At 37.6% G+C, this 25,119-nt stretch overlaps 1 protein-coding gene across 1 annotated transcript; it reads right to left on the bottom strand.

The window, feature by feature from the left end:
- Positions 1 to 62: 62 nt before the first annotated feature.
- CAND1 (cullin associated and neddylation dissociated 1) lies at positions 63 to 25,119 on the bottom strand. Its single transcript, XM_082280776.1, has 15 exons — positions 24,891 to 25,119; positions 20,484 to 20,627; positions 13,567 to 13,721; positions 11,659 to 11,782; positions 10,981 to 11,237; positions 10,793 to 10,898; positions 10,178 to 10,323; positions 8,859 to 9,151; positions 8,063 to 8,204; positions 5,941 to 7,434; positions 5,066 to 5,161; positions 3,180 to 3,349; positions 2,922 to 3,086; positions 2,584 to 2,691; positions 63 to 1,537 (listed from the first exon to the last, which is right to left on the bottom strand). The coding sequence occupies exons 1-15, from the start codon at positions 24,956 to 24,958 to the stop codon at positions 1,313 to 1,315; spliced, it is 3,693 nt and encodes a 1,230-aa protein (XP_082136902.1). The 5' UTR covers positions 24,959 to 25,119; the 3' UTR covers positions 63 to 1,312.

Genomic DNA, 25,119 nt, shown 5'->3' on the forward strand with positions numbered 1-25,119 from the left:
ATCCAGTTAATTGCGGGACTTCCAGCTATCTGCTTCTGGTCCATTTCTAAATTTCTAAATTTAGCATATCCACAGAAGAATGTTTTCTTCTGTTTGCGCTCTCTCTCTCTCTCTCTCTCCAGTCTATTGGCCATTCCATTTCCTGTCTCACCAGAATACTGTATGACACTTGCAGCATTGCAGCCTACTGGTGGTCCCACGTGGCAGAAGAAAATGATGGTCTGGCAACACTTGTCTAGGTAACACCATATATTAGTGCCTTAACAAAAGCTGTCAGATGAAGAATAGGAGATTGAATCCTCTGAAGAAACTTCCTTCATACTTTTATAATAAAAGCAATGTTGAATCCTGAGTTCAGGAGCCACTGAGCAGCTCTTGTCTTCTCTGCTCATTTTACCTCCATCTCGTTTCCTTTCAATCTTAGGGTTTGTCCACCTCAATGCCAGTGGATCCAGTCTTTGGGAATGAAAACTCATGAAAACTGCAGAAATTGTCATGTTTACTGTAAGAACATCTGCAGGGTCATATTACTGGCATTTAAAAAAGCCAGGTTAAGACAACAAACTTTCATTCACCCCTTCCTGTATGAATGGCCTGTATGTCAAAATACCTGAAAACTGCACTGATACAGTAGAACTTATTTTAACTTGCATTACGAATAAACTGCACATGCTGTTTTACAGACAATATATATTTGTAAACTTGCTCATGCAAAATTAGTGTGCACAACAGGGATACTGGTTTTCTAGTCCCCACACCTGTAAAAATGACATTTATGTCTGCTCTTTTTGAACTGTGCCCAAACTCTCTTTTTAATATAATAAATCTTACACATAATTCATCTGCCAGCCAAACCAATTTATGAAGCTGAAACAAAAAAGAATAAAAAGTTATACAAAAACCATGGTGCACCTAGACACTTGATTCCCACCTCCCCCCCTTTTTTGTTTACAGGTAGAAAGAATGAATAGAAGAAAAAAAAAAATCATGGTCACAAAATTTCGACATTTTAATCCTAAACATTACAGGGCAAATGGATGCTGGAATTTATTTCCATACACCATGAGTCAACTTTTTAATTCCCAAATGTGGCCAAATCCACTGAAACAAGAGTGGTTAAACTCTGGACTATGGAAATACATTTCTGAAATAAATGCTAGAAAAGCAATTATGGGAAAAGCCAACTGTCCCCATAAAGGTAAATAAAGTGGAACAATGTATAGATTAGATACTTTTTCTGTTTCTTACTCATAACCTGTCAATTCAGTGCATCATATGGTTCAACATAATGGTCCCCATTTTGGACAAACATCTAACTAGTGTCCATTGATTCCAAGTTAGTGGATGATGAATCTTTTTGGATACTTTCGAAGATGGCTGCCAGCTCAGGGTTAGAGCTTATCTGTGACTGAAATTCACTCATTAATGGACTCTTCTCTGCTTCTGGAATGGTTAGAAGTGCTGCTACAGCTCTCATAGCAGATCGTTTTAGTTCGTCTTGCTTTTCAAATTCCTGTTTCACTGAGTTCGCCTTTACCTACGGAAAAAATGAAAATATGTTTGAAACTTTACTTAACCCTCCCTCTTACACCCACCTTAAAAAATGTACCTTAAAAAACTGTATTTCCTCACAAAATGATCTAAGCTCTTAAAAAAATCAACCAAACGAAAAATACCCCCAAACACCTTTTTAGCAGAATTTTTACCAGCAGTTTACAAACAGACCAAAGCTTCAACACTGCAAGGCAAGCAGAAAAAAGTTGTAAGCTGCTGAGTCAGTCACCAAATCAAAACAATTATCGCAGCCAACCTTTAGCTCGTAAGGTCAGTAAATGACATTAAACTGCTATAATTGCAGTACTCCCAGCTTCCAGAGGACAGAACTTTTTTTAAAAGTTGACCTTCATTAGAATAACTGCTTAACCTTCTGCTGTAATTCTCAAAGACGTTTCAGTGATACAAACATAAATTATAATTAAAGGCAGTCAATTTTCATTACGCGAAATATAGCAGACTATAGTAATGGCAAAGCAAGGTAAATCAGGCAATAAATGACTGTCAGAGCATGCAGGTGAATCAAGACCAGAGCAGGAATGGAAGGAGATTAATTACAAAGATCCAATAATCTTGTAATATACATGAAGAAGAGGTGGGGTAAATGACAAAAAGCCTAACAAAACCAGGACTTTACACTGCCTTCATCAGCCAAATGCTTGTCTGAAATAACACCATCATCAGAAGTCAGAAAAACTCTCAGTATTCCAGTTTTACTATTTATAATGAAGTGAGATTTACAAGTTGTCCAAGTGGCAGCTAAATTTTTAAGGAACGAAAGAAAAGGCATCAAAGAAACAGAGGATTTTTAAAAAGAAGCTTACAAATCTACCTCTCCTTTTGTAATTTAAATAAATTTAACACTTGTACAAAGATCCATTCATTTCTAATCTAATTATCCTGCCTACTGCAGCTTATCAACTATAACTCAGGAAATGCTGCAGCAGTACAGAGGTATTCTTTACACACGAGTTCATTTATATTTCTGTAAGAAAACACAAAATAATGAACATAAGTAAACAGAAATACCTTAGTTGTACATGTAGCACGCAAAGGTTCGACGAGCCTGTCCAATCTCTGCAGCACCGCGCTTGGACAAAGGGTAGACAGTCTCACCAACATTAAAAAGGTGAGCATCTAGGGTGAGGAAAAAACCCAATTCAACAACAGTTATGCCTGGCACAGATATGGAGATACATTTCCTACAGTGCTGTGTAAGCTTTTGAACAGTCACATTTTAATGAAAATGGCAAATGTAGTGAAGTACTTAAGCACATGAAGTAATATTTTTACCATTTCAGTCTATTCACTATTTAAAAAATATTTTGACAAAGTTCCTGCTTTCACAGAGAAAAATGACAGCTAACCTTAATATCATAGTGATCCTTCAGACCATCTTCAACATGGTTTAAGAATTCAAATATATCTAGTCTATCCAAACAGCTATCCAATAGAGTATACATGCACTCAAAAGCTGCTTTCCTTATGTCCAACCCATCATCAACTGTATGCTTAAATGGTCCCATTTCCACCTGTGAGTGAATAAAAAAAAAAAGTTAAGTAACACACTTTTAAAAAAAAATCTACTTACATATATTTAGCACTGTTTTTCTCAGTTAACATACCTCTCTGATTAATTCCTTTCTGACTTTTGTTTCATTGTAAAGATGAGGAAGCACAGTATCTAAGAGGTCCCTTATCAAAGATGGTTTATTGTGGGCAGCTGAATTAAATGTCACTAGGGCTACTCTCCTGACATTGAGATCTGGGTCCTCCAGAGTTTTCAGAAAATCACCTGCAAACACATACAGTAAGAAAGAACCTATGAGAATCTTTTTCATTTGCAACTTTAAAAATATCTTTGCTTAGTTTTAAACTTTCAAAAAGACCTATTTAGTGGACGAGTTATTTTAATGTAACAGACACCCGCTATTTCAGTGATTACACAAATAAAGATTAATTATAATCATACGAAAAGTATTAATAAAATTATTACATAGTATTTCATGTAATGAAACAGTAGTAGAAGAAACACCATCAAAATAAATGGCCATCACAATGACATTTCAACTTTTTTATAAACATACAGCATGTAAATCAATGAAAATTACATTTAACCTTTCCTTTTCTCCACTTATTAAAATTCTCTCAAAATATGCATTGGAAAACCAATTTCAATTTCTGCAGTTCAGGAATTCGAGAACACCGCTAAAGGAAACTATCAACATACTGATTTTTAACCCCCAAATGGGCATACACTGAGAATACCTAAATTACTATAAAATAGGCCTACTCAGTATATATTAATGTAGCACCACATCTCCCCATCCCATCCTACCTTTGGGCATTTTTAAATTAGATTTTTCTATACTTCCATAACACAGCCTTTTAAAAATGAATGATGGCATGAATATATCCTGAATGTTTGTGAAGTTGTACTAGCAACTTCCATGAGGAGTGAACATTTTCGAAGGAGAAAACCAACAAGGTGTAAAAAACAAACACCCACCAAAAAACTGAGTAACAAAACTCTGAATGACTGAGATTTTTAAAGCACTAAATACTGATAGCATTTCAAATTTCAATCAGTAAATATTTCCAGAAACCAAAGGGGCATGGCAGCTTCAGTAGGAGGGGGAAAAAACCTACAAGCATCATTCTTGAATATAATATTTAAAAAAAAAAAAAAAAAGTGCTTAGTGATGAAAATAACACATAGTAACTGACTTAATATCCCTATAAATAAAACCTTGCTCTTCACAAAACTTTATGCTCTTAAGGATAAATCTTTTTGCCCCATTAGGTTAAGAAGCACAGAAGATTTTTTTACAGATCTTTAAACCTGCAATTAATCAAGCATAAAACATTCACCATACCATATTTAAAAAATGTACTTTGTCATACAAATGAGAAAAGATAAAAAAAGCCACAGCACCCCATAGGTCTTTATCATACTGGTGTTACATCGAAAGCTCTGATTACATTATCACTGTATAAAAATATACACAGTTCCAAATGCTTTTAGACCATAAGCATTACAGAATCATAACCACCTATGTTTACAATTCAAAACCTGGTAATACTCAGAATAATTCACACAAGCATACATGTTTTAAGCACTGAATGTAAAATATTCCCAAGACCACACTTCTGGGTGAATATAGTACACCTTACTACATCAAACTGATATAATTTTGCAAAAACACGGGAAAGGGAATCAGCTTTTGGATCCCATCCTACTAAAAACCCTAGCTTCTTGTATTGCCCATCACAGATTCAATACATAGACTTTTTAATCACACTATTTTTACTGATCAGAATTCAAATAAATTACTGTTAATATAAATAATTGGCTATTATGGAAATATCTTGTAACTCTTCTAATAGTTATCACTAGCAGCTAATTCTAGTATCTTCAAAATATTTATTTCTGGTAACACAAAGAACAAATTTTAAATGTAATTCTATTGCCTGAAAACATGGAAGCTGTCAGTATAAGTAGAGTACTTACCTATGCAGTTCTTCAAGAGTGGGTCTATGGGTTGTGGATGATCAGAAATAGTGAACTTAACAGCAGTAACCACTGAACTTCGAGCGTATGAGGACCCTAATATGAAACAAAGGTGTGAACATGCAAGATTAAAACGGAAAAACAACAGAATCTAAATCACGTTCAATGCCACTCATTCCTCGTAGACTTCTAATATTCGTAAGAACAGCAAACAAGAAATGCTATTTATTACTAGCAGTGCAATACGTAACTCAAATCTATGGATAAAACATTTTAAACAGGGGAAAAATACCATAGCATTGTAATAAGCATGTAATGTTATCTCCTACAGAAAAATTGAACAATAAGCCTATTAAAGCAGATTATTTATGATTACAAATAGGCCTACAAAAAACCTCTCCCCTCTACAGCAGAAACACGTGAAGAAAACATGTGAATATGGTTCTTGATATGAGACTGATTCATTATGTGCAAAGATCCTTCCTAATCCTCGAAAATTTCAGAACCCTTATCTGAAAATTAGGAACATAGTAATTTACACCAAAAGCTCAAAATGTTGCAATTGGTTTGTTAATTTGTCCCTTAGTCGCCCATGCTCCTTCTCCTTTAAGTTTATAGCTCCTTCTTAAATGTAACATTGTTAATTGAAATATAAAGTCTGAAAGCAGAACACAAGTAATTCCTGTTGTGCATGACTAACAACTTCTAGTGAAAATAGAAAACCTTAAACTTCCATTGTTTGGTGGGGGGGGGGGAGCAAAACTTCAAGAGGATCACAACATTTAAGGAAATAATTTGAAAAACGAATCAATTTATTAATAGGTATCATAAAGCCATCTCCTACGATACATACATGCATTACTACTACTCCTCACCTGATGCCAAGTATCCCTTCAGTCGTGGAAGCAGAGTCTCTGGGTCTATTAACGTAAGCTTGCCCAAGCATTCAGCAACAACATTCCTTGTACCCTCTTCTGCACATTCACAGTGTTTCAGGAGTAAGGCCCAGATGTTCTCAACATATGGTTTGAGACCAATCACTGACGCAGAGCTAATTATTTCTTTCAAGGAATGCAGAAGAAGGTATTGCCTCTTAGGTTGACTGGTTATTTCTTGTAGGACAAATGGCAGATACTCAGGAAGATTGCCAACACTAATACTGCCTAAGGCATATGATGCCGCTGACTTGACTTCTTCACTAGGAGAAGAGAACGCTTCCAGTATTACAGACTTCAGCTCAATTTGTCCACTTAAGTCAATGTGGTGCCCAACTTCCCCAAGAGAAAGCAAAGCCAAAAGACGAATGGAATCTGTGGACCTTGAGTTCTTAACGTCTTGAATGAACTGACCTACAACAGCCGGTCCTTCCTTAGGGCAGGCTCGAGTAAGGGCAGCAACACATTTGGCAATGGAGTAGTAAGACTGCTTGTGAGTAAGTGCTGTGCTCTGAGAGTACACTGGACCCGTTAGCATGCGCAGTAAATCCATATAGCCTAAATTATTTGTACCAGTCACAACCAAAGCTTGGAAAAATTCTAGCATGGCACTAAGTGCTCCACCCTGAAGTAGGGGTGATCTTACCAGCCCAATAAGTTCATTGAGAATGGAGCCACTAATCTTTGACAGGGAGGAAGGATATACTTTAGCCAGCGTTGTCAGAAAACTGATGGCCATCTGTGATACATGCATATCACTTTCACTAATCAGAGGTGGAAGCTCATCCAGGACTGCATCAATCATGGCAGCTGTCAAGCTGTCACTGTAATTCTTAATTAAAATATCTAGCGCAGAAAGAGTACCCAGCTTCAAAGCTCGCTGGTTCTTTCTCAAAAAAGAAGCAAGAATAGGAACTCCTTCCCCAAGGATTGGTCTCAAATCTATCTTCAAAGGAGAACCAGCAATCAATGTCATGGCCTTCACTGTAGTTAACCGAGTGATCTCATTCTTCAGTCTCTCTAGAAAGATCTGAAGTGTACTAGGCAGGTCTGTGCCTAGACTGTCACCAAGGCTACAAATTATTTGACCCATGCAAGATATCGCCCTTTCTTTCACCTCCTGATCAATGTCAGCAGCCTTTAATCTCTTGATTGTACAAGTAAACAAATCTTTGATGTAAGGAGTAGCATCAAAGGAAGTAGGCTGGTCTAAAGGACGAATAACCTTCACAAGTTGTTGGGTAACCAAAAGTGCCTCTGATGTTATCTTGTAAAATGGGTCACCAACACAAGCTACAACTGGAGGTACCAATGCTTGAACATGAGGATGAAAGACTTGGGGAGAGTGATTGCAGAGGATCACATACAAACAGGACAAAGCATCTATCTTCAGATTAGAAGAACTTGATTTGTCATTCAGTGAAAAAATTATTCCTGGAAGAAACCAAAAAATGTATTTTTAGGGCAGGTATTTATAGAGTCTGCTATAACACGTTAAAATTTCTGAAGGAAGGCAGCTCTACTGAATTTATGTCTTCTGGCTCCCCATCTTTCTGAACGCTTCCAAACCCCTTTCATCATTTTATTCAACCAATTAGTTTTTAAGCTTCCTCTATGAAAAGATATGGGCCATTCAATGGTTTATGACATATTTTCTTAATTATAAAGAAATTCTGAACCTTTAACATTTCCAACCTTACTTTCCACCACTACTTCGAATTTCAACATTTTAAGTTTTAAAAGCTGAACTATGGACAGCATTTTTCTCTGTTGGGATGGAAAAGAAGGCAGTTTGATCTTGTAATTAAGAAGCAAATTCACTTCTTTTTTTTTATAAAGAAGAAAAAACCTTCAATCTTCTTTTCAAGATTAATGGAAATACATAACTAAAATATTTATATGGATCCACATAATAGCTGATTATTTTGCCATTTTATTTCAACAGAAGATACACTTCAAAGCTTTTGCAAAATGTGCAGTCAGGACTTAAATATTTTGATGTTTCAGAACTTCACATACCATTTATTAATAAATATTTAAGTTAATGCTGTGTTTCTCATACCTGGTACAAGTACAGGAACATGTTGAGTTAGGGCTCCAGGTAACACATTTACTAGCTCAGTCAGCATGTTAAAGCAGCACTGACGTGTCTTCACACTTTTCTCCTTCATCTGTTTGTGCAAGGCTTTAACTATGTTGGGAACCTGTAATCATCACACATCTGTTAATTGATTCAATAGCTGGCATTTCTTTCATTATTGATCACTGGGGGGGGATATAAAGAAATATGTGCAACCTAACCCTCTGATTTCTCTACAGAACTAGAGAAGTTATAGAAATACTGGGAAATAAAGATTCAAAATAATTGCTTTTAAAAAAAAAGTAATTTAGCTTTGAAAGGTGATTTGCATTAATAAAACCATAGAGAGCAACAATTGAAAAGTCAGCTAAATAATTCCCTTAGAGAAGTTTTTCAGCATTATCGTTTTTATTCTGCAAGTAAAATATGTTGCAGCAGATCAAGTTTTATCTTGATCATTAGAGCTTATGTCTGGATATAGAACGCACAAAGTAACTCTTGCTTTGGCAATCTGGCTAAATGACATAGGACATGCAACTTTTGCAGGTGAGTAAACAACTGAAATTAAATAAGCACATTTGCACAAGTCAATTTCAGTTTCTAAGACTACTGCTGCATTTTTTTTTGGGCCAGTTTACCCAGCTTGCTCTCTATCTTAGTACTACATGAATAAACTGTAACCTGTGTATGAAGAAAGCATGATAAAGCACATTGAATGAACTATCCTTATGAACTTCAATATGTCTTCTCAAAGATAACAAAAATCTTCACAAATAACCTGACTCTGAAGCATTGTCAAAGGTGTTTCTCCTTGTTCCATTGCATCAGGATCACAAAGCCAACTTTGCACAGGTCGAGTTTGTTTTAAAAGAGAAAGATATGCATGAAAAACATCTGCTTTAACATTCTCTTCACGTTCTTTGAATCTGGCTATTAAAGCAGGAGATACAGTTTTGTAGAATTCTGGAAGCATTTCGTGTCGTGTGCTAACCACAGCATCCAGACATTTAGCAGCTGCACGCCTCACTTTCCAGCTCATGTCATCATCATCACTATATTCATCATCGCTCCCTTGAAAAAATAAATGCATATGTTCAAGTCTAGACAAGCAAAGCATCAAGTTTTATTTTAAACAATTAAAAAGAATACAGTTGGGTTCTTTGCATAAGATGCACTAAGAAATAGGTTCAGAATTATGTTAAAAACCATACATTATAAAAGCCTTCTAAACAGCCTAACTTGTAATTCTAAACCAATTTTTTCATGCTAGTCTTGCACACATATTAATTTAAGCTGCAAACAGGAAGAGGAGCTCCCCACCATATTTCCAGCCTGACTACTGATTTAAAGCATATTCCTCCTCATTAATGACATAAACAACAAAGGAACAATGAATACTAGCTGATCAAGATTCAACAAATTATTCTGTCTGCTTCTTTCTAGGGGTAGATCAAACTACACAGCATCCCCAAAAATAACAAAAAAGTATAAAATAAACAATAATAGATTTTTCAGGTCTTAAAGCAACAACTATGCAGCTCACTCCTTCCTTAAGTAATGAGAATGTTATGCTCTCAGTTCAGATTACTTGTGTGTCCAAGTTTTCACAAAGCTTACATCTGGCAATGCTTGCCACCATATTAAAAATAAAATACCTTATGCCTTTCAGTCTGAAACACTTTTATCCTACCAAAAAATATTGAGTCATTTTCAATCTATTCTGATTTTATGCATTAGGTACCAATATATGATAGTGGAAAGTAGTGAGAAGCCTTTCCCACGCTGTGTATGTATTTTCCATTCATTAATTGATGTTCTTACTTTAGTTATATCATGCCACACACTTCTGATTTTTCCACCTTTCAAAGATTTTAAAAATATTTATCTTGTATTTTTATGTTCACCCTCAGAACTACTGATCTCCAGCAACAACATCCTATACTTTTATTCCAAGAAGTGAGTTCATTAGCTATGTTTAAAAGAGGTACAAAATAGTCAAATACTGGTAGTCAGGAGTAATATCACCCATACCAATTTTCTCAGATGGGTGCAGGATCAAAAGCTCATCCTCTCCCCCAAACCAAAAAGAGAATATACCTTGATCATCATCATCACCACCATCAGCATCCATAGCATTTTCATCTTCATCTTCATCATCGTAATTGTAATTAGGATCATAAGTAAGATATTTAAGACAAATGTTTATAATAGTAGACACATGAGGATAAACTTCTTTAGGACACCTGTGTAATATAAAAATACAATCAATGTCAAATTACTCCGAAGTACTAAAACATTCCTAAAAGATTTCATGTTGCATACTGTACTTTGGAGACATTAGCCAAGACAACTTTAAGGCATCCATCTGAACTACAGAAATTCGAAGGGAAGGTCAGAAAGGGCAATGCCACTGTGTAACAGGATCTGCTAGACTGGAAGGTTGCAAAGGACTCAGATATGCCTTTGGATACCAATTTTTTATCACCGCTATTGGACACAAATATTATTAGAATACTTCCCACCTCTCGTTTGCACAAACAGCAGTGCAGACACAACACACTGCTTAAGAGTTAAGTTACCAGCGAGTTATAGGAACTGTTCCAGCACAAAGCTTGCACAAGAATATTCTGTATGAAGGATTACAGCTTACAACCAAATGACACACTATTAGATCTTAAGAAAGCCTGAAACAGGTACCCATGAATGACTTACCTCCTAACAAAAGATTCAAAGGCTTGAATGCAGTACTCTCGTAGTTCATCATCATCTACATTACAAAACTTTACAACCAAAGGAATTATTTTCTCAAGATATTCACCTGGTAAGAGAAAAAAACAAGCTAAGTAATTACTCTCACCAAAAAACTTCAAGGTAAAAGATAATTTATGTATTTTTCTTACCTATTCTATGACCTGCTTGCCTACTGATAGCAGCAATACACTGTATATAGGTCCTAGTTGTTGACATGGAATCATTTTTAGACAGCTCTGTCAACAGATGTTCAATGAGGTCAACAAAAACCATATTGCCACAACTCATAACCAGGTGACCAAGAGCAATGATGGTTCTTTTCCTCACAGCAAGTCTTGGGCTGGTCAGCTGGGGGAGCAGACAGGTCAGAATTGAAGGATGGAAGTTAACAAGCAGTCCTCCTTGCCTTAAAACAGACAAAACACAAACTCAAAACCAATTGAATCTAGATAACTTTGTTCATATACTGTAAAACAATCCTTCAAATATTCCCCAAACACCACAAAGATTCCAATCAAGTCTTTAAATTTCAGTTTCTGGAATTTTTTAAAAGAAGAAATGAGTTTAAAATATACCCTCAAAGCAATAAACATAAAAATAAGCTTAAAACTACAGTTCTCAGACAATTAAATAATAATCGATCTATCAATCAATTATCTTCAATACATTCTTTTTTTTTTTTTTAATTAAGTTTCATCTACACTTAATATTACCATATTATTTCATATAACTTTGAGTAATTTGATTTTAACATCTGGTAAACTGAAGTTCAAGCTTTAAGGAATATTTATGAGCATTCACCAGCATATTAAAGGAGGGGTGTTTACCTGCTCAGCATATCAGCCATAATATCCAGTGCCTCAAGTTGAACAGACACATCTTCCTGCTTGGCTATAGCACTAGTGAGACGCCCTGTGATCTTTTTGCAAACATTAGCTGCTAAGGCAGAACCTGAAAGTACAACAAAACCTCAGCATTTCCATATTATTAAAAAATACAGTTTTTAACACCAGAGATCATGTTTGTGACTATGGAAAGCAACTGAATCTACATAAAGAAGCTTTTTCCACCCAACAAAACAAGCTTAAACAGCCACTGTGTTTATTAATGTCATGTACGCTCTGCATTAGTGCTGAAAGACTATTTATGTACAAACACACTAAGCAGGAGGGCTTCTTGTCCCAGAAGGTATATACAACAGAAAAACACTGATTTTGGAAGGGCAAGCAATGGAAAATGAAGGCCACAACAAGTCTAGAGCAGTAAGTGAAAGGACTATAGGTAAAAATGAAGGCATAAACTGTATGGTAAGGAAAAGCACAGAAGTAGATAGAGCCACTTCGAAAGAATGGCAAAAAAAAGCAAAATAAAACAACTTTGCACAAGAAGCTACTTAAAAAGTACCTGAAATACTACTGAAACATTTGAGAAAGGGGGGAAAGTTTATCTCCAAAGTATTTTAAAATACAAGTAAAAATGTCTTTACAACAACTTCATAGCTCCCCCTTCCTCCAATTGGCTAACATTATTTCAAGTAATTATGAGAAGGAACTCATGTCATGGTAATGACTGCCCAGTGGTTAGTACTCATCTTCACATGCATGAAACTCTTCTAATCACATTTTGCGAATTTCAATGTGAAATTAACACCATTCCAACCTATGGTGAATCTAGTTTATATGTATTGTGGCTCATTCTTAACTACAACTAAAATTAAAATATAACAAGTAGACAGTCTATTGTGTTATCATGAAGGCTAAGACAAAGATACAACAATCTGTGTTTGAGTTGGGAGCAAGAAATTGTTGTTTATTTTTATATTAGGAATATTAATTATATTGAAAGATTTTGCTACATTTTTGTTTGAGCTTTACCTCCACCAAAAATCTCCTTTTGTTTTGTGTAGGCAAACAAAAGCGTAAAAGCTTAAAACAATTTACTTAAAATTAGTTATTTATGCAAAGCTTATGCATCTCAATGCTGCTTGATAGAAGCAAGATTTACACGTCAATTTTCAAAAAGGATATTAAAATCAGAGCTTTTTTTTTTAATTCAAGGGACCTCAATCTCTAAAAATGTAATTTCCCAAGCCTTTTAAATCACTCCCTATTCTCATTCATATCCTACACTATGATATCTGAGAAGCACTTGAGTAAAAAAGTAATGCTATTAACTGATGTGCTGTTCAACATAAGTATCTCTTTTAGAGGAAAGACTGCCTTCGTTTAAACCTGCAGGTGAGACTTTCACTAATTTAACAGGCAACTGTCAGAAACACAAGGTACTTCCCAAAACAATTCCTGGAAAGTGAGACAAAAAATCAGACGGTTAAAGAAAAATACAAGAGTTGTAATCAATTTTAAAGTGTACTATCAATCAAAAACCAAGATGAGATTTAGCTATTACTGCAGCCTGTAACTGCTCCACCAGGCAATTATTAAAATAGAAACTTTTACACTCAACTTGTTATACTGAAGTTCATATTCTCTGAGCTTGCTTTCCACATTAATGCAATCCTTCAGTAAAAAATAATTTCTTAAACTAGTAGAATTTGGCAATATAGTCAGAGAAGGAGAAACTGAAAGGGTATTTGTGCCATATGTTTTTACCCTAACCAAAACTAGTTCCAATGCCAAATCATCTGAATCCTCTTCCCTAAAATCCCCAACTTTTGTTTTTTTTTTTTAAATTAGTAAATGATACAACTACATAGCCTTGAGTACAAAATGTCTTACCACTGGAAGCTGGGGGGAGTTCTCCAATCACAGTTTTAAGACCAATGCTTGAAATGTCACGTAACTGTTCTTTATCTGAAAGCATGTTTGTACAGAGGGTATCTACAATGGTCTCCACTTGATACTCCTTCACTTTACTCACCAGAGGTCCCAGGCTGTATAAACAAGAGGAAAGTATTACATTGGCAACAATATTATTTCAGTATTTTGCATTCAAGTCATAAACTTAAGGCTGGTTTTGGTAGCAACACAAAGCAGAATTTTAAAATCTGAAAACCTTCATCTGGTGGGACTGATAACTTGCCTCCATTAATCTAGTAACAAAATACTTGTTTAGTACATTTTTTTATTTGAAGCTGGAAATTGTTTTCGTACGGCTGTTCTGCTTCAGTCTCAAAACCAGAGTCCCTCTTACTTCTCAGTTGACAACAAGATTTATAACAAAAATTAACCTAAGCCAGAGCCATCAGTTTATATGCTTGACCATCACTGCCTGCTTAATTCACAGACAAGTAAGCAATACTCTTAATTACCGCATCTTTATTCTATGGAACATTTGGATTTGGTCACGGCTCTATGCAGTAAGACAAACCCAAAATACATCTTCCATCCCCAAACTTGTTATATGTAGCCCACTGCTGCTACCCTTTTTTGCCTGGTCCAAGAATTCACAGGGGCAAGACCTAATTATTACAAAAAATGCCCAGCAGAAGCAAAAGGCAGAAAGCAAGACATGCAAACAGGAGAAGGACATGGACAAGCAAGGCCTTGCACTCAAGCACTGTGTGTGACTTACTGTACGACAATAACCAGAGTAAGGTTCAAAATTTTGGCATCAGTGGTCTGTCACCACGTTAGGCAAACCTGGAGCTTCTCTTTCAATGGCCACGCTCACAATGCCTTACCTCCCATGAACTCAGAACAGTATTTGCACTTGAAGCACAACACTTAGATTAACACCTAGGAATATGCAATTCCCAAGGTAATCACATATAGCACTTTCCATGCCTTCCTTCACAAACCATAACCTGCTTGGTTTCCTTCTCTCCTTGCCCACCCTACTCATGTGGTAAAACCTGCTGAAAGTACATGTGTGTCTGGGCCAGGAGAAGGGTGGGCGGGGAGGCAGCAAAGACAAAACATATTTGCCAAAACCAGGCACTGAAATATCATTTAAAACTAACTCAGTTTTGTTAATGCACAGAACTTGGAACTAATTTGACATTAGTCAAACTAGGGCACAGACATCTGAAACGGCTGCTTTATGATCACATCAATGCCACAAATTCAGGAAGATGGAAATTTACTAATTTTGCAGAGTATTTCATGGAGATTTACAGATAACATTAAAATAAATACATGAGAACAACTTTGGGGTTACATTTGTAGAAGATACAGCATACAGATATCTCAAGAGAACTGTTACTTGAGATACTGACTGGTATCTGATCAAAGGCATAAAAAGAAGCCCTTTAAGTGCACAGAAACGAAGACGTAATGGATGGTTTCTCACTTGCTTCAGCAGATCCTGCAGAAATGAACAGCTCTGACAGAGCCCCCTTCATTAAAGGCAGTCGGACCTCATGCCCTAACCTGACACTGCCCTTTAATTTAGGGAAAGGGCACTGCACTGGATTCCTTAGATTCAATTAAACTATCTCTACAGCCACTAAACTCCCGAGAGTAGGGGTTTAGAGGACCATATCCACAATCTAATCTGGTCATTTTACTGCTTCAGTAATGTTAAATTAATAACGCATTATTAAAATAATTTCTGAACACTGATACTGGTAAAGACTTTTTGCCTCTAACTGAAAAACTCCTGATAAATCCATACACAAACATCTGCAAACACAGATTATTACCAATAATTACCTCTGAGACACAATACATCAAGCCATCCCTGGGTGCAATTGAAACATTTCCTCCAGTTGCTGAAAAAGTCCACAGCTTTCTCCACAACTTCATTTCACTCTTCAGTCAAGCTTTCCCTTCACTGTGATTCACTGACTCATCTATATACACAGTTTCTCTTCAAATACACACCACTGTCAGTGGCTACTCACAGCACTGTTGCACTCAGCTACCCTTGGTGCATAGTAAATTGTTTTGCAAGCAACACAAGCACAAATCAACTAGAACAGAAACCTATAGAATTCCACGGTAAAATGACTCCATAGTAGTCTGCAGAAATTAAATTTCCTACACATTTCAGTCAACAGACTACGGTATACAAGGTTAAAAACCCCTTGTTTTAAACCTGAACTGTTGAAGAACTACTGAATTCTTTTGATTTAAATATATTTATTTTTCAAATGCAACCTATGACTAATGAAAATAATCACAGCAAGGGCCAGTCAATCAGATTCATCTCAATTATGAATAGGAAACACTTCTTTTCTACTGTTTTAAAGATGACCAAACCACGGGAATGATATTCACATGAACATGATAAATTACAGTTTCTGGAAAGCATTAAGCCATTTTCTACATGAAAAGAATCAGCATCTTCAGTCCTATTTATTCAACCTATTAGTTCAGCAAAGCAGACATAACAATTGTGAAGTAAATTTTACAAAAGATTACCTCAAGCTTTTCTGGCCCTCAAAATCAGTAGATTTCACTTACAGACCTTATTATTAGTCCCAGATTACAAACCAATCTTATCAGAAGTTGAAAATAAACTATAACCTTCTTGTATAAAATCAGTTCTGACCACAAAGCTTTTGCACTTAAGCCTGTATTTTATGCACTTGAAGGCCAGTTTGGATAGTTTAAAGTGTTCTTGAACTTTTCCCTTTCACTAGCCAATAATTTGTGTCTAGGTTCTCTCAAAGTAAAAAGTTCATTCAGATGCCTATGGAAATCAACAACACACTGTCTCCTTTAAGTTACACACATTTGGAAATAAAGGTGTTCATAGCATAGCTCCATATTAGGAAGATAGACACCAACATATATCAATTATAATCTCCAACTGGCATATTTTAACAGCTGTGGAATAAGCACATTTACTTACAAGGAAGAATTAAAATTCACAAATTTAAAAATTAAAAAAAAATTATTCAAATCACTAGTAAAGCATGATGTGCAGTAGTGTATTCAGAATGCTTTAAAGCTGCTGAACTGGATCAGCCACACAGCAGCCAATACATGCATCATCCTGTTCACACTAATGACTCAGACTCACAGCATCAGGCAGAGCTCCCTGTATTGAACTACTGCCCAGACAAGTCACTCTCATAAATGCAGAGAAACTACAGTTCCACAAGGGAGGAATCACTGAAAGGGCTTACTTTAATCGCACCTTTTTTTTCCACCATAAATAGATATATATGTGTATGTTTGTCTTCTTACTGGTTACAGGAAATATTTCACAGTGTGAACCAAGAAAAAATTCTATGCATAGGTTTAAATGGCAGAATATCAAAGTGTTCAAAATGAGAAACAGCTCATCCTTAAACACATGAAACAATTAATGTGCAATTTGGGCCAACAGAGCATTACCAACATTATCAGCAATGAGGAACAAGCAGTATCAACACAATACCTGGGCTTAGAAAAACCACACTGCTTGAGTAAGCCAGATGCACAGAATTTTAAAAAAGCCACAGGCAGTGTAACTACTGCTGCCACAAGGTACACAGGATACCATGCTGGACTACGCTTACAGCTATAAGCTAAGAATACGCTGTAAGAACAGCATTTTCCACACTCCCTGACTGTAAAACAGCCTACAACTATGAGGTAAAACATAAACCATCCCTTCAAAAAAGATGGAGACAACAAAAATACATTTAATATTTTACAAGCAATTAGGAAAAACAAGGTAAACAACCTGCCATTACTGACATAGGTTTTATCTACTGCCTGCAGTAAGAAGCTTAGCAAATAAAACTCAGTTCCCTTCTGTAGGATCAAAGATTACAGCAGGCCAACTTTTACTTCCAAGAGTACTAATGCAGCTCATTAATATCCATTTTTATTCAGAAATGAACTGGACAATCATCTTGCAAGGTAGCTACCCAAGTACCCATGAACCCAAAAACTGACTTCTGCTTTGCTGTTACATGTTTTATGCTGCCCCAAACCAGCGCAATATAACTGAAAGGAGCAAGAACAAAATCACCAGTGTGCTTTGTAGAGACAGTAAGAAAAAAGTTCATCTGCTTTTTAACCGATAGAGCTCTTCTTACTCAAGTGTGAAAGCAAGCAGCGGATAAGGCAAAACCAGGAACACTGCTCATTTGCTGCTACGCTCGCCTAAAAATAAATACTGCTTTATGGCTGCTCCAAGTTGTTTTAAATCTGCTGTGTGCAGTGACCTCAAGAATCAAATCTTCAAAGAGTGAATCTTAGGGAAGAGCTTCATTCACAGTGTTTCCACTGATCTACCTGCAGAGGAAGTTCCCCTAACAAGCTGCAACACTTTTCTCCCTTCCTCAAGGAAAAATCTACCTCAAGCGCAGATAGAAAAGTACATTGGGTTGTCTTAAATTCTCTTTCTATGAGAGGAAATCTCTACTTTAATGGGTCAAGTACCAGTCTAATGAAAGTTACTGCTGATAGTCTCTGAAGTTCACCACAGCGTTTAACTTGAGAGATCTAAACACAGTTTATGCTTTCCTCAGCTGAAAGTGCCAAGAAATCCTTAACAGAAATACACAAGAGGACAAAATATTTAAAATTAAAGTCAAGAAAAATATGCTGGCTGAAATTAACTTCCCAATGAATCAGGCTTACACCCAGTGCTGTAGGAGATGGAAGACTTCAGATCAGCTTGAACTGTCTTAAAAAAAACCTATAGCTTAATAGTGTTCAGCCTCTCCCATCCTTCACCCCCACCAATGTTTCTACCAACAGGTAGAATGCAGGAGGTAAGCACTAAGCCAAAACAAAACTAAGTCCCCAAACGAGTCTGTAACAAAACCCGATAAGAAGCAGTGTGAGAAAAGGAACGAGGAGTACAAGAACAGCTAACAGGAAGCAGCAGCAGCATTACACTTAAAACTGTCATGAACAGTATTTTGAGTACAAGCTGCTTTAAGAAGAGAACACTCTAAAAGAGTGGCAGGGATTTTTTTGTATTCAAGCATATCTGCAAGTGATTGGGATGCCAACAAAAACCAAAACAACACAACTTGATGCATTCCAGAATGTACACGTGTCCACCTTCTATATGGATGTTCACAATTCACCTGGTAACTTTTCCACGTTTCTTGTCCCATTTAAGTAAATTTAACACTGTTCCTTAACATTATTTTGATTTCTCAAAAACACTCCAAGCTTGGAAGAGGTTCTGCCACATTAATTAAATCCATGAGATTTATCAATATATCAAAGTAAACTTAAAAAATTGAAGAACTGTTAATAAGAACAGGACATGCCCACACAGAGGAAGTAATCTATTTTCCCATTCTCTTCCCTTTGCAATCTTTCTTTAATGTTTTAGTAAGCATTACTTATACTTTCAATCCTAAATTCTGACACTGCCATTAAGATTGTGATATATGTGTCTATGTGCATTGATCTAGACTTCAGAACAACTTTAGGATGTACATTAGAAATGAGTACTGCATGTATGCTGCAATGTAACTTTTCCACAAAACGCTAACTCATACAAAGACAATTCTAAGCCTGAGCCAAGCTTCACAACAATATGCTCTTCTGACTGAGCAGAAGCAATCTGTTTCAAAGCCATGGAACCATGAGGAACTCAGACATTCCAGAAGTTTGAATTAAAAAGAAACAGGGTATTTTGTGTTGCTGTGAAGATGAGATGCGTAAAACACATTTTAACAAGACTGTATCCCCGGGGACAGTAGTGAAAAAGTAGTGACAATTATAGTGCTAATACACCTAATATCTGGCTTGAAACTTGACATTCCTACACTAGTTTGTCTGTGCAAGATTTTGGTGACCATCACTTAAAACACTTCAGAAGCTGAAGCAAGCACTGCTTCTAAGTGCATAAGCAGAGGTACACACAGGTTTTTTCTGCTTTGCTAGTCTGACAGGGCAAACTACGAAGAATAACAAGCTGAAACAAACTTGGCTAGTCACAATGTGAAACTTCTCAAGCTCTTGTGTACCAAGTTTACTTCAATCCATACCTCACAGAATATAAGTAGTGTATATGGACTATTAAAAAAACCCCTGAGCTCACAAACAAGAAACATTTTCAGGAACACTATATGCCTTTTAAGAGAGGCTCTCTTTAAAGCACACGGAAAGTCAGAATAGCTAAGAACAAGAAGTCATAAGAAATGTAGCACCTCTTCAAAGGGTGCTCTGGAAAAGTCACACCATATGTAAAGTTCAATAAGGTGAGGAAGAGAGGGCGTGAAGCAACAGAAGTCTCTGAAAGGCAAGTAAATGCACCTTGACCCCATAAAACATTTACAGTTCCTTTAAAGCTTGTAAAACCATTAACACAGTATTTTGATTGTTAGTGAAGAGGTAAGTTCCACATTTGATAACTGAGGCCATATCTTTACCATTTTATGTTTTCATCTCTGCTTGAAAACAACTCCAATACTACAATTCTTCCCCTGCAGATCATCTAAGGTCTCACTGTCAAATATCAATATGGCAACTACCACTGAATTATAAGCTTTTTATACCTATTTAGCAATCAAGAATTATCACCAAAGAACAAATGTGTCACTTGAATACTTTCAGCAAGGACTGCATGTGCTATCTGGTGCCTGAAACCCCAAATACTAATCCCCAATGTCAACAAAAGCTAGTTTTTTAAGTTACAACAATTAAGGCAGGTAGTCTACAAGAACAAGGGTTCCTTTGTGGACATCAATTTCATATTATTTTGTGTAGCAATGGTTGCTTGAGTTTACAAAGGTGCTTTATATTGTTCAGTCATCATACAATTCTTTACTACACAGAAAAAGAATACCTACCATTTGACAGCTAAGTTTTGCACCTCACCATTTTTATCTTCCAGTAATTTCAAAATCATCTTCACCACCTTTCTTTCACTGTCATCATCCAGCTTGATAGAATCTTTCTGTAGTTCTGTCATCAAGTCATTAGTAGCCATAAACCTGACAAAAGATGGTAAGATAATTATTGCTAAAGGAATACACGTTATTCACAGTGCTCAGGATTCAAGATTCTGTTTCCATCATTTGTTATCAAACAAATCACATTTCACATTGAATTACTGCTGTCTGTTTTGTGATGCAAGTAAAACAGAAAGGAAGAAAAACTGTATTTGAAAATGACAATAACTTTGCATTAGGTCATCACCTTTCTGTTATGAGAACAGCTACATATTTTACTTCCAGCATTTACATTATATTCCACATGATCTCCACAAAGAAAAACTGTCACTTTCACAGATTTTAAATAGTCCTTTCATTAGCTATGCTGACGTTGTAAAAAACAAGCTTTTCTAAAAACTTCGTTAAAAAAATTATCTCTGCTCTGAGTTTATTTTAAAACAGGTTTTAAGCAAGAAGCAAAATATAGTTTCTCACACATTCTCCCATAAAATTCACAAAAGCCAAACTTCAATTAACGAAGGGAGAAATAAAAGTTAAGCTGATGTTCCATGTGTTTTTCATTTTCTTGCCTTGTACAGAGTAGCTTGTTTACAGCCCAGAAAACAGCTGATCACATTTATCCAGCCCACAATACAGGGTGCCACACTAAAGAACAAAATGAACTCTTGAGACATCAAGCAAATAAAATCATCTTTCATATCAATTAATTTACTATTTAATAAGTCATATCCACCAATAGAAGAACATACTGAAAAATTACTTTCCAAAAATATTGCCTTTATGCCTTCTGTTTCTTTTCCTTCTGAAGTCTGTGTCACAATCCATATTTCAGAATTCTGAGTGCCCTCTCTTCTCAGAAGCAGCAGTACAGATGTATTACTCAATTATGAATCCCATGGGCTTCAGTACTGACACCAACCCCCATCTGAAGCCCCAGACAACAACGGTTTCTAGTTAAACAGTTAAGGGTGACATTTGGACTTCAGGCACATCAGCCTCAAGCAGACATCACTTTAGCTCAGGTCATGCTTGGAGGGCTATCTCTGCAGCTTGACACACCAGATACTACCTTTTACTGAAAATGAAAGCCAAGACTCTGCATAATCTTGATATAAATGACAAATGCCAGATGCCTAACCTCACATAATGGACCTCAACTTGTCCTGTCTTTTAATAACCCCAGTCTAATAGTCTCAAGGTGTTTCTAAGATAAGACCACTCCTTTTTCACTCACTCCAACAGTCCCACTGAAGCAAGTCTACAGTCTGACAGAAACCAGATGTGCACAAAAACAGGCTGTGAATGCAAACAGCATCAGCCTTTAAGCACAGCAATGAAAAAGGCTACTTGGTAAGTAAAGGTAACAGACAGATAGGACCGAATTTAAGGATATACATGAAGTCACACAGTACTAGAACACTCAAAAACAGTTTCCAAGTTACTGCTATATTTACCTCCTTCTCTTAAAAACTTAATAGCCTCCTCTCACTTCCTTGGTCAACAGCTCCTATTTCCCAGCCTTAGAAGTTCATGTCCACTCATCACCTACTTGTCAGTTCCTAAACTAAGCAGAGCTTGCACATCCTCAGTGCACCAGCAGCCCCTGCTCTCAACTACAGCTGAGTTCTCCTGCTAGACTCCTTCAGTGAAACATGACAACCAACCCAAACACCATAATGGGGTGGGGAGGCCAGGCAGGTTTAAAGTAGCCAGTTTTTCTAAACATAGTTTTGAGTAGTTTGAATGTGACTTTTAGTCACAACTCCTTCTGCCTGCACATCGAACTTTACCTGGTGCAAAGCAGGCAGCATGTCAGCAGCTCTGTACTCAGAGCAGTCATTCTCCTCCTGCAGTGAGGACACTCCTTGTCCCACAGCCAGACTGTAAATTGCCACCTTACATGACTGCTCATTTTAGGACTTAAGCCCAAGTTTCTGTGTGGACAGTAAAACTGCAAGTATGTACATCTTCCAAGAAGTACATATTGCAACTCTGCATCGGACAGGTCAGTTTATCCAAAAAAAGGAGGATTACATTTTGCAGTAGACTGCTTACTTGAACAGAGGTTTGCCTTCTGCAGCCTGATATCAACAAGTTAACTACACTGTCCCTATTCAAATATATGTGATCTAAGAATAAATACACTTACAATTACTAGAACCAAATACTATTTTATCCATTATGCAAATACACAACACACATAAAGTTTCATAGAATGTTACTCCATAACAGTCAGTTGGTAAAGGTCTTTCATCACTCATTTTTTATGGTTTGTAAAGTTAGATTTTAATCTATGCTAAGAATAAAAAAGTGTTTGCTACAATTGCACTGGACAGGTATAACCTACCCCTTCTATACAGACAGTTTTTAACTCATACAAGTCAGAATTTAGTCACAAATTCATTGGAATTTTCAATAAGTCATCCTCCCCATACGAACAAAATGGAAATCTCACTTAATCACAGAAACAAATTAGCGTGAAAAAAAGTAAAAAATATTTTGTAACATTTAGAGGAAAAAATGTTTAAGTCTAGTTTCAGAATGATTTAAAGAAATCAGGCAATTCTGGTTTGTCTCTTTTTAGACTAATCAATTTTTTTTATTATAATTTCCAAAATTTCTAGCCTGAACTCTCCAGGAATATCATGCTATTAAAATTTGAAAGAAATTGACAGAAAAATCCCACATCACATTTGTGTCCAGTGTTAACAAGATTATTCAAAACCCAACCCTATAGTTAACTTTATCACCACCTCTGTTTTCCTTTGAATTTTAATCTACTAAGAAAAAATTTGTTTGGATGTCATCTACTTTAATCACAAACTAGGCACTCTAATGTTGCAGCAAAACAACAAAACACAAGTGCATTTTATGCTTTTTCCCTGTCTGTATTGATATATTCTCATTGACAAGTAAAGCCTTCAAACATGACATTCTGGTTGCACTCAATACAAAAACCATGTAATTATTTTTAACTTAATGCTTTGCTAAAGGTACTGTGTAAATGTATTATCTCTGCTGGTTTTTAACACCTTACTTGTATTATTTTATTTTCTGACATTTTGCATTTTATCTGCTATTAATTTATTACAAAGCAAGCAAATGATCCACTAAAAAGTAGTGCTCTTGTGATAGATCCTGAACTCAAAATTAAATTCCAGTCTTGTCCCCATAAGACAAGGATTCTGGATTTCTCTCTCTGGATGGCACAGGAGCAGTACCAAACTATGTGAGGAGCACAAAACCCCACTGACTAAAGGACAGAGTATCCAGAAGGATGTGAGCTTAGGATCACAGAATCACAGAATCACTTGGGTTGGAAGAGAGCTCTGCAGATCATCCAGTCCAACCCTGCTGCAAAGACAGGGTCACCTAGAGCAGGTGACACAGGAACGTGTCCAGGTGGGGTTTGAAAGTCTCCAGAGACGGAGACTCCATAATCTCCCTAGGCAGCCTGTTCCAGCGCTCTGCCACTCTCAGTGTAACAATGTTCTTCCTCGTGTTCAGGTGAGACTTATTGTGGTTTAGTTTATGGGCATTCCTCTGAGTCCTGTCACTGGGCACTACTGAAAAGAGTCTGGCACCATCCTCACCCAGCGTTGAAATAACTATGCATTAACGAGGTCCCCTCTCTTCTCTAGATTAAACACACCCAGCTCCTTCAGTCTCTCCTCATAAGGGAGATGCTCCAGTCCCTTTATCTTCGTGGCCCTCCATCGCACCCTCTCGAGCCTGCTGTGCTGGCTGCCCCTTCCTGCCCCTATTCGTAGAATCATAGGATCCATGTTTTTTGAAGTTGGGAAGAGACGAGGGAGGTCACCTCACCCGACCTCTGCTTCTCAATGCAGCGCCAGCGCCAGCTGCTTGCTCAGAGCTTCGTCCCTTCGGCTTCCGAGCATCTGCGAGGTCAGGAATTCAGACTTCCACCCTCCCCTATCCCCACTCAAGTCAGCAAACCTGGCGGCCGCTCGGCTTCTCCCGGCTGCTAGAGATCTCTGCCCACGACGCATGGAGGCCGCGTCGGTGCCCGCACCGCCGCGCCCCGTCCTTCATGGGCAGCGAGGAGGGGCGCTCCCCTCCCGGGAACTTTCTTCCCGGGGTAGCACCAGCAGATTCGCGCCCATCCCCGCAGCCGCGCCGCGGACACAGCCCGGGCCCGCGGCACCGGCCCAGCCGCCGGGCACCTGCCCCCGCCGGGGCCGCCGCGACACCAGGCCCGGGGCCGGAGCGCAGGCGGCCGCAGGGGCAGCGCGGGCGCGGGGCCGACTAAGGGCGCGGAGGGGCGGCGGCGGCGGATCCCACCTGAAGTCCTTGTCGCTGGATGTCATTTTCTCCAGCAGGTTGGAGATGTGGTACGAGGCGCTCGCCATGTTGACGGACCCGGCCGGGGCGCGGGGGGGAGGGAGAGGAAGAGAGCAGAAAGCGGCGGCGGCGTCTTCCCGGCCTCGCCAGCTCCACTTCGCCCGCGGCTGCAGGGGCCGGGCCGGGCCGGGCCGGGGGCGGCGGGGCGGGGGCGGCAGCTGCGGCGGAC

Source organism: Coloeus monedula (assembly GCF_965178545.1).
Source record: "Coloeus monedula genome assembly, chromosome: 4".
NCBI classification, from domain to species: Eukaryota; Metazoa; Chordata; class Aves; order Passeriformes; family Corvidae; genus Coloeus; species Coloeus monedula.